General features: G+C 38.5%; 2 protein-coding genes and 1 long non-coding RNA gene across 5 annotated transcripts in view; 1 reads left to right on the forward strand and 2 right to left on the reverse strand.

The window, feature by feature from the left end:
• LOC307040663 (tubby-related protein 1-like) overlaps positions 1–12,631 on the reverse strand; it is a 30,081-nt gene extending 17,450 nt beyond the window's left edge. For 2 of the 3 annotated variants that reach the window (XM_079683720.1, XM_079683718.1), the window contains exon 1: positions 12,093–12,631. The gene's annotated coding sequence lies outside the window, so the exon portion shown is untranslated. Of the gene's footprint in view, positions 1–9,070; positions 9,162–12,092 lie in introns of those variants that run through there. The other variant, XM_079683719.1, reaches the window with a different exon arrangement.
• LOC307040665 lies at positions 344–7,277 on the forward strand. Its single transcript, XR_013808562.1, has 2 exons — positions 344–481; positions 6,265–7,277. It is a non-coding gene; the product is annotated as an uncharacterized lncRNA (long non-coding RNA).
• On the reverse strand, positions 8,955–10,686 carry LOC307040664 (adenosine receptor A1-like). The gene is made up of 2 exons (XM_079683721.1): positions 10,300–10,686; positions 8,955–10,048 (listed from the first exon to the last, which is right to left on the reverse strand). The coding sequence occupies exons 1-2, from the start codon at positions 10,626–10,628 to the stop codon at positions 9,397–9,399; spliced, it is 981 nt and encodes a 326-aa protein (XP_079539847.1). The 5' UTR covers positions 10,629–10,686; the 3' UTR covers positions 8,955–9,396.
• Positions 12,632–13,604: the final 973 nt, after the last annotated feature.

Raw genomic sequence — 13,604 nt, forward strand, 5'->3', positions numbered from 1 at the left:
GAGATGTGTTTTTGATGACACATAATCTACAGTTCATATGACTGATCCCCTTTATGTGGTGGTGAGTTAAGTCTATTAACTGTGAGTTCTCCTTAAAGCACAGCTCAGTCTAATTGTATGCATATTACGGGTGGATTTGATATCTTTACTAGAGCCTTGTAAGCACAAATTTGTGAGTTCATGATTTATTTTCCTGCGTCTCTTTCTCCTTGCTGTCTCTGCCTCTTGGCAGCGGGGCAAAAGTGGGCAGGGAGAGAGGAGGGCATGGCCCAGAATCTGCTCTCAAGCCCCAGCCCTTGTTCAAGTGGGGTTGCTGGTACACTGCTCAGCCTTTCCCTTGTCTTGCAGGCGAAAGAGAGGGATGTGGAAATGCATTCTTGTCTGCTTCCTAACCCGCCTTTTTTTTTCTTTTCGCCGCCAACCTGGCCTAATTCTCTGAAGGTGAACACAAGCCCGACCTGTACAAAAAACTCACCTCCAGGTATTTCTAATTTTTCATTCTGCTTCTGTTTAGGTATTGATATTCCTCTTTGTACTGAAGTCTCCCTTTATTCCTTTCTTTTTGCACTTCCTTTATGGTCACCTTCCATACTGTACACGTGTCTGCTTTGCACTAAACGCAATACCTTAATCTCAAACGTTTCAGTTCGATTAATACACAGTAGGATTTTCTTTTAAATACGGTAGTTTCTTATTTCGAATGCATTCAGAAATAATGATACGAAGCCTTTTTTTATAGTTACTGTAACGATCAGCCTGTTTACACAAACTGAACGATATAAACAAATGCCACCGAGTAAAATACGTTTTTGTGGTTGTGTTACTGCCTCTTAAAGTACAGGACTAGTCAAAAACAACATTTAAGTATAATTTACTGCAAGTCAGGGCCTTAAGACACTATAACTCGGCACTTAGAACAAACGCATTTCACCCCATCAAAAGTGATAATTGCCTCTAAGTTTCAAACAGGAAATTCTAGGGGGAGATAAAAGGCATTTAGCCTTTTTGGTTCAACATTTCGGTTTCTGTGTTGCAGGGTTGCTTCGAAGGTACGAGAAATCTGCAAGGCAATACATTATATTCTATAACTATACTGTGACTACTGTTCATCATTTATTAAACCACAGAATGAAAAAGTATCCCACAGGCTGGTATAAGCATCTTAAAAATATCTGTGGTTTGTATATCACACAGGCAAATTGTATCACTTCTTGACATGTTCTTGAACGCTGCGGTTTGATAGACTTGTTCACAAACCAGTATGAACCAGATCCCTCTGTTGCAAGCATTGTTCTATACATGAAGGGGCTTGCATTGTAAGGTGGCAGGGTCTTGGTTTTATATCAAGACTGGTTTGTTTTTTCTAACCACAAGAGGTGCAAAAGCTATAAAAACATTACTAAAATGGCACATAAACAAGAATAACTAACTTTTTTTACTTTACAGATTGCCCTCAAACTGTATATCAACCGACCAGTCTTGTTGTGGACTGATTGCAAACGTTTTGGCATACGATACTTGCTGTGCAGCTGTGTGTGGTTTTGTTTGCATACTGTCGAGTTAGCATTTGGGTTTGTGTTTAAGTGTGTGATAAGGGCAGATTGTGGCATACTGTACACATACGGTGAATGAAGAAGAAAAAAAAGGGGAGGGTGCAGTGAGGATGGGCAGTAAGAGAGAAAATGAACTTATTTCCTCCTCCCCCAGTTATCCTCACATGAACTTGCTTGATGACATGTTGTTTGGAAAGCCATATCCTCTGCTATTTGCACTTCTCTCCTCCCCTTGGTTCAATTGACTCCGTAGTTAACGGGATCAAAGTCTATTTTTTTTTTGGATTGGTGCTTTTATCAGTTCATACCGCACACACATATTCAGCTCTTCCTGTTTGTTAGCAAAACAGACTTATGGCCTATAAACAGCATTTGATCTGATTCTTTTGACCACGGCCATTTCACATTTAAAATACTACAAGTTCAAACCGTTCTACTTTTGAGCAAATGTTATTAGAAATCTGTCTTGAGAGTAACATCTGAAAGGTCCAGAGTTCTATAAGAGGCCTTGCATTTGTCTTAAAGTTTGAAATATTAAATTGGCAGGTTTCCTGTGACAAAATACAGCCATGTATATATGAAAATAGTTTACTTAAAGGGGACCTATCATGCAAAATGCACTTTTTGATGTCTTTTATACATAAATATGTGTCCCCGGTGCATTGGGGGAACTCACGCAGCGTCAGAAAATAAAACCCTTTATCTTTTCTTCCGTTCCCAAATCTTTTAAAAACAGGGGTACAACGAGCGGATACAGATTTGCTGCCGATCTGACGTCAAATCGTCAGCGGACCCACAGAAAATTGCTATCAGAAACAATGCCTGGCGTGTTTTGGACGTAATCTCATCTTTGTTTACATTAGCAAGCCTTGCTAACACTCAGAGCTAACCTGTACTGTAGAGCACATGTGTTTTAAAAAGCAGGAAATAAAAAAAGGAACTCACCTTGTGATAAACCCGCAAGAGAAAAAGCATTTGAGCATACTGTTTCAGAAATAATCTTTGATGTGGTTTAGAACAGGATGGTGTTTTATCACAGCAGAATTTAACTTTATCTCCGGTAGAATTCTGATCAGGCATTAGCTCCACCTCCCCTTTTTTTTTTTTCAAGCTAAGGACCCAAAATCCGCGTTTCTCTAACAGGGCTGCAAAAGAGGGATATGAGCAGTATGAGGCATGGCTACAATGGGTGAACTGTTTGGTATTTTAAGCAAAAAACTTGGCCCTACAATATATTTTTCCAATATAGCATAATAGGTCCACTTTAACTTTCAACTCCAAACATTCTCCTCATACTGTTTAAGCTTTCAGGCCTTTGTATTGAAATCAAGCAGCTTAACTTTAATACAAGGAAAAACTGTTGGTAAGAGATATGACAGATTTGTCCAAAGCACAAATGTGCTCATTTTAAGTTTTTGAAATATCTCTCAAACCCTTTCATTTTGGTTATTAAAATGTCCTAATACTTGAACAGAAAAGTATTTGCGTACCGGGAAAATAAGAGAAAATAAATAGGATAGAGAGTAATCAGGAGAATGGAATTTAAAATTAAATAAATAACGTTGTGTTTAATTGTACATTTCCCAAAAGATTGTAGATTGGAATAAACAAACAAAACTGATTCAATAGTTTAAAGACCTGACTTTCCTTGTGGAAAAAACCCCATCACAGTCAAACCACCAAAGAAGTTCTCTATCTAGAAGTTTCTGCAAGTGTATCTATTGGCTCCGCACATTAAAATCAGTGCAGTTTATACTGAAACTTTAATGCTCTCAACGTTAGTCTTTGTTAAACATAACAGCAGATAGAATTACTTTTCTGGATTCAATTGAGAAGCAGTTTTTGTAATAAAATACGACTCGGTTATATGGTGCTTTCCTTAGAAATTACAATTAGCTTATAGTGTAGAATTGATGCTCAAATAAAGATGTCAAGACACATCAGCTGCCAAGAAGAGGTAAACTCCTGAGGCTCATACCCACTTGTCCAACATAAAGACAAAGTCTTCTTATGGCACAATGGACATTTCTATAAAACACCTAGCTTACATGGCAAGGACACTGAGCATCTGGCAGCAAGCTATGCCACTATACCTTATTGTGTGGTGGTATCATAGCCTCTTTCTGACATGGCATCGTCTCATTGCTTGGCTGCCAATACTCTCCTCCCCCCTCAGTGATGGTTTCTGCCATGCTGCCTCCACGACATCATCCCCTTTTTGTCTCATTGAGATTCAGCTTGGCACGCAGAAAATGCCCATTTCTTGGCACCAAATATTGGAGAGAGCAGCACAACAGAAACAATCAGTCTGTCCCTCACAGTCGTCTCTCGTTTCCGTCGATCATCATGGACAAACGCCAACCTGTAAAGGGTATTTTTGGCATTTCTTCATATACTGTACTTTTTTTCGGCGCCTGTGCATTTGACATCACGAATATCTTTATTAAGTTCAACGTTTACCACTTTTAGACAAGCAGCTATAGGCATCTCTATTTAAAGCAACAGTGACTGAACGTGTCAGTGATATGTCTTTTGGGACATTGATTGTTCAAAATGAGTTTTACATGAAGGTCATGGATTTATAATACTATTCCTTCGTTATACTCTGCAACAGGGCAGCCATTTTCCTATCATCTGCAGCTTGGGGACTGACTTACTGTCAAAGGAAAACGATCACACCAAATGGGAACATTTGAACAAGATAAGAACCATTGCTTTAGTTTTACAATTGAAACCTACCCACACTTAATCGTAAAGGAGGTACTAGTTGGGGTTTAGATCTAGCAGCTTTGGTTTTAATGCATTAACAAACAGGATATTGGGAAACAATCAAAGTAAGAATGACTAAAAAACTGTACCAGTCTGCAGGCCTAACTGGCCTGGGGTTGTGTGATGTATTCTGCTTGGGAATTACAACTTCTGTCTAATGTTATAGTAGCTGTAAAAGAAATGATGTTTCAATCAGACTGGCCGCTGTTCATTTAATGAAAGAATGCGAAAAACACTTTATGTTTTTAGTCTGATATTATTTTCATATTTTGTATGAAGATGAGCACACATCTTGAAACAACCAAATGTTTCTCGAAGTTTTCAATGCATCACCATCAAACCATCAAACAAATAATAGTCCATCACCACAACAAATGTGTATAGCCCACACAACTTTTCCTGCATAGAAAGTTGAGTCCACTTCTGTTTTCACTCCATCCTCTTTGCGTTGGCGAGGAATTTAGAAGATTTTGATACCATTTACTGTCTAATTAATTCAACATCTTAATTAAGGCCTCCCACTCGCTGATGCCCTTGTGCCTTTTCATTCTGCCCCAATGTGCATGCCCTGGCACCATAGCTGAAAAGCTTGCCAAAACATTTCAATCACTGTCGGCATTAATTAGGCCAAAGAGAAATTCCGAATGTTAATGACCTGCCCAGCCGCTTTTCAGCCACCATGGTTCACATGCTAATTTATGCAAAGCACCCTGGCTTTTGCATGGGTTGACCATCGTTGTCTACCATAACAGTGTCTGGGCTCAGTCCGCTCAGCCAAAGTATGGCTCTGTCGGGGACCAGACAGCTCTGCCCAGCTTGTGTCCCAGACTCTAGCTGTTGGCACGGTAAACAGACTCCCTTTTCAATGGACTTTAAGTGGCTTTCACACGGAGCAAAAAGGGTAATATTCTAGAGTCAAACCTTCCGCTCCCCTATTAAACGACCTCAAGCGAAAACAAAAAATCACTTGCTGGATATCTTGGCACGCATATGGGAATCAGCAACAATCAACTCTGTGAAGTAATTTATGAACAAGCAATTCTTTTAGCCAGTCTCAACATCCCCTCTGCTATTCTTTGAGGGAAAATAAACAGTATTTCTTCTGGATAGGGGTTGGAAGGAAGAGGCAAAAGTTAACAGGTTGCACCACAGATGTTTGGTACTGGTGCCAAACGACTTTCTAAGATGGCAGAGGTACTGCCATTTTCCATCGTTCTTCCTTTGCTTTCTGGTTGTAGAGACAGAAATGACTGAACTGGGTGAAACATGCTTAAACTTTGCTTTTTCAAATCTCTGAGGGATAGGAGCTGGAGAGGCACAATTTCGAGTAAAATAGGCACTGATACTTGGCACAGCTGCCCTAAATGATAAACCTTTTTCATGAAAGTAAGCTCTCTCTACAGTGGTTTATTTTGTATTTTGTAATCATTAAGAAAGCAGCATTTATTTTGCACATCACCAGTATGGGCAGTGTAGCCGATCACCTGTTGTTCTAAAACACTGGCAAAATACTTGCGGAGAGCAATGCTATCGGTCAGATACTGAACAACACTTACATGCACACAGTTGCACTGTCAAGCTAGTTGTAAGTATGGTGAACTGACCCTTGAGTTTACAACTCTCCAGCTAAAATGTGGTAAGCATAGAGACTGTATGCTCCTAGAAAGGAGCATACAGGAGTTATAAAACTGTTAACAGAATACCTAATTTCATGGCGATGGGGTTCTCATTTGAATAATGTTGTTTAACTGTTGTGAATGTTATTTTTGATATTGAAGCAGCTTACGGCAACCAAAGCCACAATTAAATGTCATAGGGAATTTATTTTAGAGTACTAAATGGACAACATGCAGGCCAATACTGTTGAAAATACTTGTTAACAATTGTTTGTCTCAGGTGGATCCAAAATATAACTTATTTTCTCTTTGTTTTTGTCTCACAGTTGGACCAAATAGATGTCTACTGCTGCCTGCAAGAGTATCTGTCCTTAAGGCTGAGGTAGTAGATTGAATAGTTGTGGGGTTTTTGTCCTCCCTCTGAGATAACTATACAATCTACTGTCTTTCCTAAGGAGACAGGTTGATCTTCCAAGCCAAAGCCTGTATGTTCATGGGAGGCTCTGTGGATAAAGGAACTCATGGACACATCAAGTAAAGTAGATATAGGAGATAGCACGTTCTTCACCTTTGAGTTGAAGACTATATAGTATATAGACAGATATACTAATGGAACTAGTCTAATCTAATGACAACACGTACTGAAGTTGGCACATAGAATAAAGTCATGATATTTGGTGCCGGAAATTGAGCCTGGCAAGGTGAGGTAGTAGGTTGTATAGTTTGTGGGATGGAGTAAATCCTACTCAGGCGATAACTATACAGTCTAATACCTTTCTTGAGAGGTACAATGAGTGCTTGGGATGAAGCTCATTCACATGGGTGGTAAAGGGGCCACTCTGACGCCATCATGTGGCCAAAGACTATGATCACTCTGAAGATTATGGAAAGTTCGGTAACTATACATGTTCACAAACATCGTAAGGCTCATTGCAATACTGACATATAAAGGCACTTTCATGGCCATCGCTGCGTAATTCAGTCACATTTTTACCGAATTGAAGTATGAAAAATGGTCAGCTTGAAATAGCTTAAATATTACATTCCCATGTTTTTTTACCAAATGTTTTTTTTAACGTTACATTTAACACCAATGATGTTAAATGCTAGATGCTAAAATATTTAAAATAGTGTTATGAATAAAATATATGAATATATTTCTAATTGTTGAGTATTTTGTTCCACTTTCTGTGGGCTTTATTTGACATTTTAATTGATTTGCCTGATTGAATATAATTTGTGAAAATAAAGAGTCATTTATTATTATTAATGGGTTGTACAGGAAGAGATGTTTATCAGATACACTGTTGATGAATTAAATAAAGCCATACGAAACTAATTTGGATTGCCTAAAATGTAGAATGTTGTTTAGTGTGATAGTTACTGAATCTGATGTATTGCTAAAAAAAACTAAGTTGTAATAGATCCTTTGAGAAAATAGTTACAAAATGAGTCACTATAAACTCAGTGTGTTTAGATATGAATCTGAACAGTATGCAAACTTCATACTTCAAACTTTGACTCCACTTTGAGCAATACAATTACTAACAAAGCACTTATATACTAACAAAGGACTGGCTTATCTAAAGCCAGTTGAGTAGCACTTAAAATGGTTTGGCTCTATGAAACCTGATGTACTATTTCTTCAAGTTTGTATCTTATTGGTCGAATGCACTTATTGTAAGTGTTGTATGCGTCAATGTTCATGATAAAATAGGAAATGACATTGTGGTTAATGCCTTCGCAACAGGAAGTTGTTTTTTTTTATTTAGCTGCATGCTGTATTAGAAGTTGAAAACCTGATTTGAAAGTGCCCCTGTTTAATGTAGACTAAAGGAGTGATTCTCAAAAAGTGTTCAGTGGAACCTGGGGGTTTGTAAAAATAATTTGGTATAAATTATATTTATTGTATTGTGGGCCAATAGAAACTCTGACACAATTGTAAATATTACATCAATAAGTTTTAGGATAAAACTACTTTCAATGGGATAAGAGTACAAATCGTAGTGAGCCCTGAAAAGTTTGAGAACCTCTGGACTTTAAAAATGTAAAAGTACACTGGCTAAAAATGGTGGCTCGTAAATATGCAAAACCGATTTACAGAAGACAGAAAAGTAAATGCTCACTAATAGACTTTATTCATGAACATTACAGACCATTTTAATTGACTTTGGACTAATTACAAAAGCTGCTGTAGGTACAGAAGAAAGTAGCAATATACAGTGGATTTCTTGATGAGGAAATAAGGAACTTAAAAAAAGATCTAATAACCACTCCTACTACTTCCGCTGAATTTCAGAAATAACAAAGTAAGACAAACATAAATCACAAAACAAATGACAGGCTAATAAAATAAATACTGCTCACGGAAGAAAACGTTTATTCATCTTTGAATTAAATTGATGTACCAATGAAATCAGGTGTCAGTGCCATTATTTGTGAGAAGTTCACGGTTTGGTGTCTATTCATTAAAATCTCTCCTGGCTACACAAATACTATATCTTGTTGTGACTCATTACCGATAATAGCATTTAAATAACTGACTGATTTTGATTTATTTTTACATTTAGCGGACCTAAATTAATTTCTCCAAGAACGTGGGTTTGGTAGTGAACCAGTAGGAAAAATAAAATGTCTATGGTATTTGTTTAATGCTTCTTGTTAACGATGGTAGATAAAGAAATAGTTTGTTATGTTCGGGAGATACAGAACCCATTGAACAGAGAAATGTGAACATATATGTTACATAATAAAATCCAAAAGCTGTTCGGCGGGCGGAGTGACGCTGCGTAAAACTGCTGTGACGTCATCTTCAATGCGAACCACAAGGCCAATACATCAGCCGTTAGCTGTTAGCACTCAGAGCTCACAGCTCCTCATATCTGTTCAGAAACTAGACATATTCAGCCCGGTTGTTGGCCCGGTAAGAACCTCGATTTTGGAGGGCCAGAAAAAAAGGTGATAAAGCCCTGAGCCCTACCGCTAGTGGAAAAGCAAAACAAAGCTTAAACCGTGCTACGTGCTGCAGTGGAAAAGCGCCATCATTTTATTATTAAGTTTACAAGCAGTACAAGAATGTTTCTAAAGTATAGATAACAATGATAATTGTGCTTGAGATTTCTGAAAACAAACCTGTTTTTTAAAGATGTATTCTCTTTTGAAGATTGTGAAGGTTTTTACCATCAAACAGCGCTTTCTGTTGAAATACACATGAAGAACTGAAACTTGATAGAAACAGAAATAACACTGATGTGAAACTAAAATAAAGCTCAAGTGGAAGTTGCCCTTCTTCTCTGCAAGACTGTTTTCGCTACACTCCCACTCACACACAATCCTGAACGTAACATATCTTTCTGAGGCTAGATGTGTTTACCGTATCAATACATCTTATGCTATCATCTTATGCCATTATCCCAAATACTAACGAAAGAAGCGAAGACAAACAAGGACATTTTCCTTCAATTATTATTGGCCTCACTGTTCAAGTTACTACTGGGATTGTCTGTTGTCTGGCTTGTCTGAGATCCTTGATTTATTTCTCCACATGAGATGTACTGTCTCCAGAGCTTTAGGTACGCTGTCTTGATCTTTTCTATTTTGAACGCATACACAACTGGATTTACAGCCGAGTTAGCATGAGAAAGCAGAATGCCAACATAGATATATACAACTGGTATATCGTTATTCCCACGGAAGTAAGTAATGCAGTTTAAAATGTGGATAGGGAGCCAGGACAAGGCAAACAGAGCCAAGACCAGGGACAAAGATCCTGCCAGCTGTTTCTCTTTCTTCAGGTAGTTCTGACACTGTTTCTGGGCACCGTTGCCTGGTTTATCTCGAAGGGTTCCTCGGATGGTGTAGAAGATGTAGCCGTAAAGAGCGGTCATCACCAACAGTGGTATCAGGGAGCAGAGAACAAAGTTGAAGTAAACCAGGTATGACATGGGGATGACAGCAATAAACTTGCAGATAATGGTGGAGTTTACTGACTTAGACAGGGTGTCATGGTTGTACCATCCAAGCACGGGAACAAAACTCAGTGGTATTGCAAAAAGCCAACATGCTGCGACCACAAGGCAAGAATGTCTCTGTGTCACAGTCCTTTTGTACCTACAAAGAAAAAAAAATGTATTCCTGATAACATTAATCATGTATTAAAAATACACAGTGCATTTACAAATTATATGAAACAATCAAGTCATTGTAGTGATGTACAGTTGTTATAGTGCAATCCATGCAAAAGGGCAAGAGATGAGTTTAACATAAAATAGATATTGATGTAAGGCTTATGATTTAAAGCCAAATTGAGCAGCAATATTTAACTTTTCTCTGCACAATAAACAATCCAGAAGAGGTCCTACCAGAGAGGGATATGCACCCGGAGGAAGCGGTCCACAGAAATAGCCGTGAGGGACAAAACTGAGACCAGAGTCAACAGGATGACCACACAGCTGATGAAGACACAGCCATGAAATGAAGTGGGCACTCGTCCGTTCACCAGCACAGCCATCGGTATGGCAACGCAGCCGACCAAAAAGTCAGCCACAGCCAGACTGACGATAAGACTGAAGGTGGGCTCCTGAATGATTTTACTGGTCCACAGCGCCAAAATCACCAACATATTACCAAGACAGCAGCTAACAGCAATGAGCACCTCAAAAAACGTGTAGATAATTTCCTCCACATTCATTCTGCTTCCTGTGACTCTCTGACTAATGTTTGATAGCTGATGGTGTTGCTTGTCTGAATGTGAGTCTGAGAGTGTGCTGTTGGGCATTTATCTCATTCATCTAGTTATTGTGAAACCTTTGAGGAAGTACTTGGTCACACAAGTATTTTTTTACTTTGCCTTCAAGCTATGCATCTGCATCTTTTTGCAGGCTAATGACATTATACTTGTTTGTCATTGCATTATAGAATTTCATTTTTTTTAATGCTGGATAAAATAAAAATATTGTGGTTTCAAGAAAGAAAAAAACATTGACAACAAATGTATCTTACACAAGTAACTTTACCCTTAAAGTAATTTTACCTTAGATACCACATTTTATGTTTTGTGATTATTGACACAGATTTGTGACCGTGCAAAATACTTTGTTTTTAAACTGCTGCCCTAAAGCATGGAAGGTAAGTAAGCCACAACCAAATTCACCATGCAAACATCAAGGTCAACAAGCCACTATTCCACTAATCCATGAATGTCTTTCAGGTACAATGTCACAGTCAACACTGACCCAATTGTATTGTGCTGCATTTGTCAATTCAGTTACAGTAACAGCATATAATACTTTTGATACCAATAAGAATCCCACATCCTTGTTCTTAAACTCTGAGAATTGTTTTCTCTCACGTATCTGCTGTGTTGTCTTTGTACCACTGGTGGTGTATTTATCATCTTATAATATGCATCAAAAGAATGAATGTTACTGACTTACATACAATACTTGATTACCATGATTGCATTCAATTATCGAATTAGCCCAAATTACACTTTAATTATTATTTTAAATTAAGTTTGTTTATATGTCTATTATAATTGACATTTTGCAAAGGTGACAGTGATATTTGGTGCCATTAACTTGTCATGCATAAAGTTTATTCTGTCACGGAAAACAATTATAAAGCCAGTTAACAATTATTTAAACTATACTTTCAATAACAAATAATTCCCCAAAGACTATTCAATTATACAGACAGTGAATTGGGGCCCTGAAGTGGCCTGATTAATTTGAGATTACTGTAAAAAGTATACACAGATTTGGGAAATCATATTTCAGATTCAGATTCAACTTTTGCTCTATATTTACTAGTGATGAAATGTAAGTTAGACATCTGACCAGAAGTGCAAAATAGCAGTGCAGGAGTCTACATAATAAAAATAATTATAAATATAATAATTATAAATAGGCTAAACAGATGAATACGTGACGTGCGGTGAGGTTCATGGCTGGTGAGGCACTGACTCTTTCAGAGTCAGATTTACAAATATTATATTTTGACCTTAATCGAAATATTCTGTTATTTTCAAAAGCTTTTTTAGTCTGATGTTTCGATTCATTTTAAACAGACTGTTCAACAAAAGGATACCCAAAATCTAAATATTGGATTGTTCTCTCTTAGTAAGATCCCATTTTCATTACAATTGTGGTTTTACCTTGACTTGAAGATGAAGTCCATTTGCCTATCCTTCTGGACAAAAAATCTCTATAACTTTTTTTGTAAAAGTCCTCTTTATATTCCTCTAGTTTCAAAAGTCTAGCTTGTTGTTTGCGTCTACCGTCTCTGTGTAGAATAACAGTAGCAACAAGAACCTGTGGGCTCACGTGCGCCCCCTTCAGTGTGGCAGAGGTTATGGCTGCCTCCCCTTGTGCTTTCTCATTGCCGTTGTATGATGAGACCAGCGAGCCTAAATATCATATAAACGTGAAATAAGTTATTTATTTTAGAGACTATGGATGGCGAGGACACATGTAATAAAGGGATCTACAAACATTACATTTGTGACCTACACAGTGAGATGGTAATAGGCATGCGCACCCCCCCATCGCGCCAAACAGAAGCGCACGCTGATGCGCTCACACACGCACGGACCTACAGAACCACTCAGAAGCACCACATGTATAGCTATCAACAACAGCCTGCCCTGGCCTCAGACCACCACAGCCTGACAACGGCACATCGAACTAAGAAGAGGATTAAACCTGTTTCCTTGATGTTTGTCTCTGGGGAATGGGCCGGTAGCCACGAGTCAACAGCAGACATGGGCCGTTTCTCAATCGCGAGGAAACTGGCTTCCAAGCCAATATTTCAAGGATACTACGTCATCGAGTGCCGCCGAAGGACTGTTCCAATCTCCAGCATACTTGGAATTCCACCGAGGCCGCGTCCTTGGTTTGGGGGTAATTTCGAGGCTGGACATGGGTAGACTTCGCGTCCTTCAAATCCCCATAATGCTTTGCGCACGGACCAATTTCCCCAAATCTGTGGCGGAAAATGTAAGGTGGGGCCTCTCATATGACGCACGCCTGCACACTTGCTAGCCTGTTCGACTCTTCGTTTTCCGAATGTCAGGAAGGATTCTTACCTAGCTTCTGAAGGAAGTGACTCGGAAGACATGTGCTACCAAGCAAGCATCCTCGCGATTGAGAAACGGCTACGGTGTAGCGGAGGTTAATGTAACGTTAGTTTAATATGCTCGTGAAATGCAACAACTTTTCGGTTTCACCAGTAGGATTTCTACGCTCTTGGTGATGCTGACTCATATGACTCAAAGGACTCGTATGATCTGGATCTCTTCAATGACTGACTCAGAAGACTCCAAGTCCGTAAAAGGATCCGGATTTTCCATCTCTAATGACACAGTCTAGCCTACGGAGCACTACGTATTTACGTCACGTGCTACGCGCCATTCGGTTGCGTTACCTTTTCTATTACCTATTTTTTGTATTAATACAATTAAACTGAACTTAAGACAGTGTAATGACCTAGAGATATCCTATTATTCGACTTCTTATACACATGTTGTAAATAATGGTTAAAACCTCAGTAAATGAAATAAACAATGTGTTTAACAATTACTATTTTAATTACATTTTGTATTTTCATCTTATCACAAAGTAGAGGTAAGAATATATCCATCCTCTCTCTGCAGCTTCATGTCTTCTAT

The sequence above is a fragment of the Notothenia rossii genome, assembly GCF_949606895.1.
Source record: "Notothenia rossii genome assembly, chromosome: 5".
NCBI lineage: Eukaryota > Metazoa > Chordata > Actinopteri > Perciformes > Nototheniidae > Notothenia > Notothenia rossii.

Coding starts and splice junctions, on each gene's coding strand:
- LOC307040664 (XM_079683721.1), bottom strand. CDS start 10,628: ATGAATGTGGAGGAAATTATCTACACGTTTTTTGAGGTGCTCATTGCT. Junction 10,049..10,299: donor CGGGTGCATATCCCTCTCTG/GTAGGACCTCTT, acceptor TTTTCTTTGTAG/GTACAAAAGGACTGTGACAC.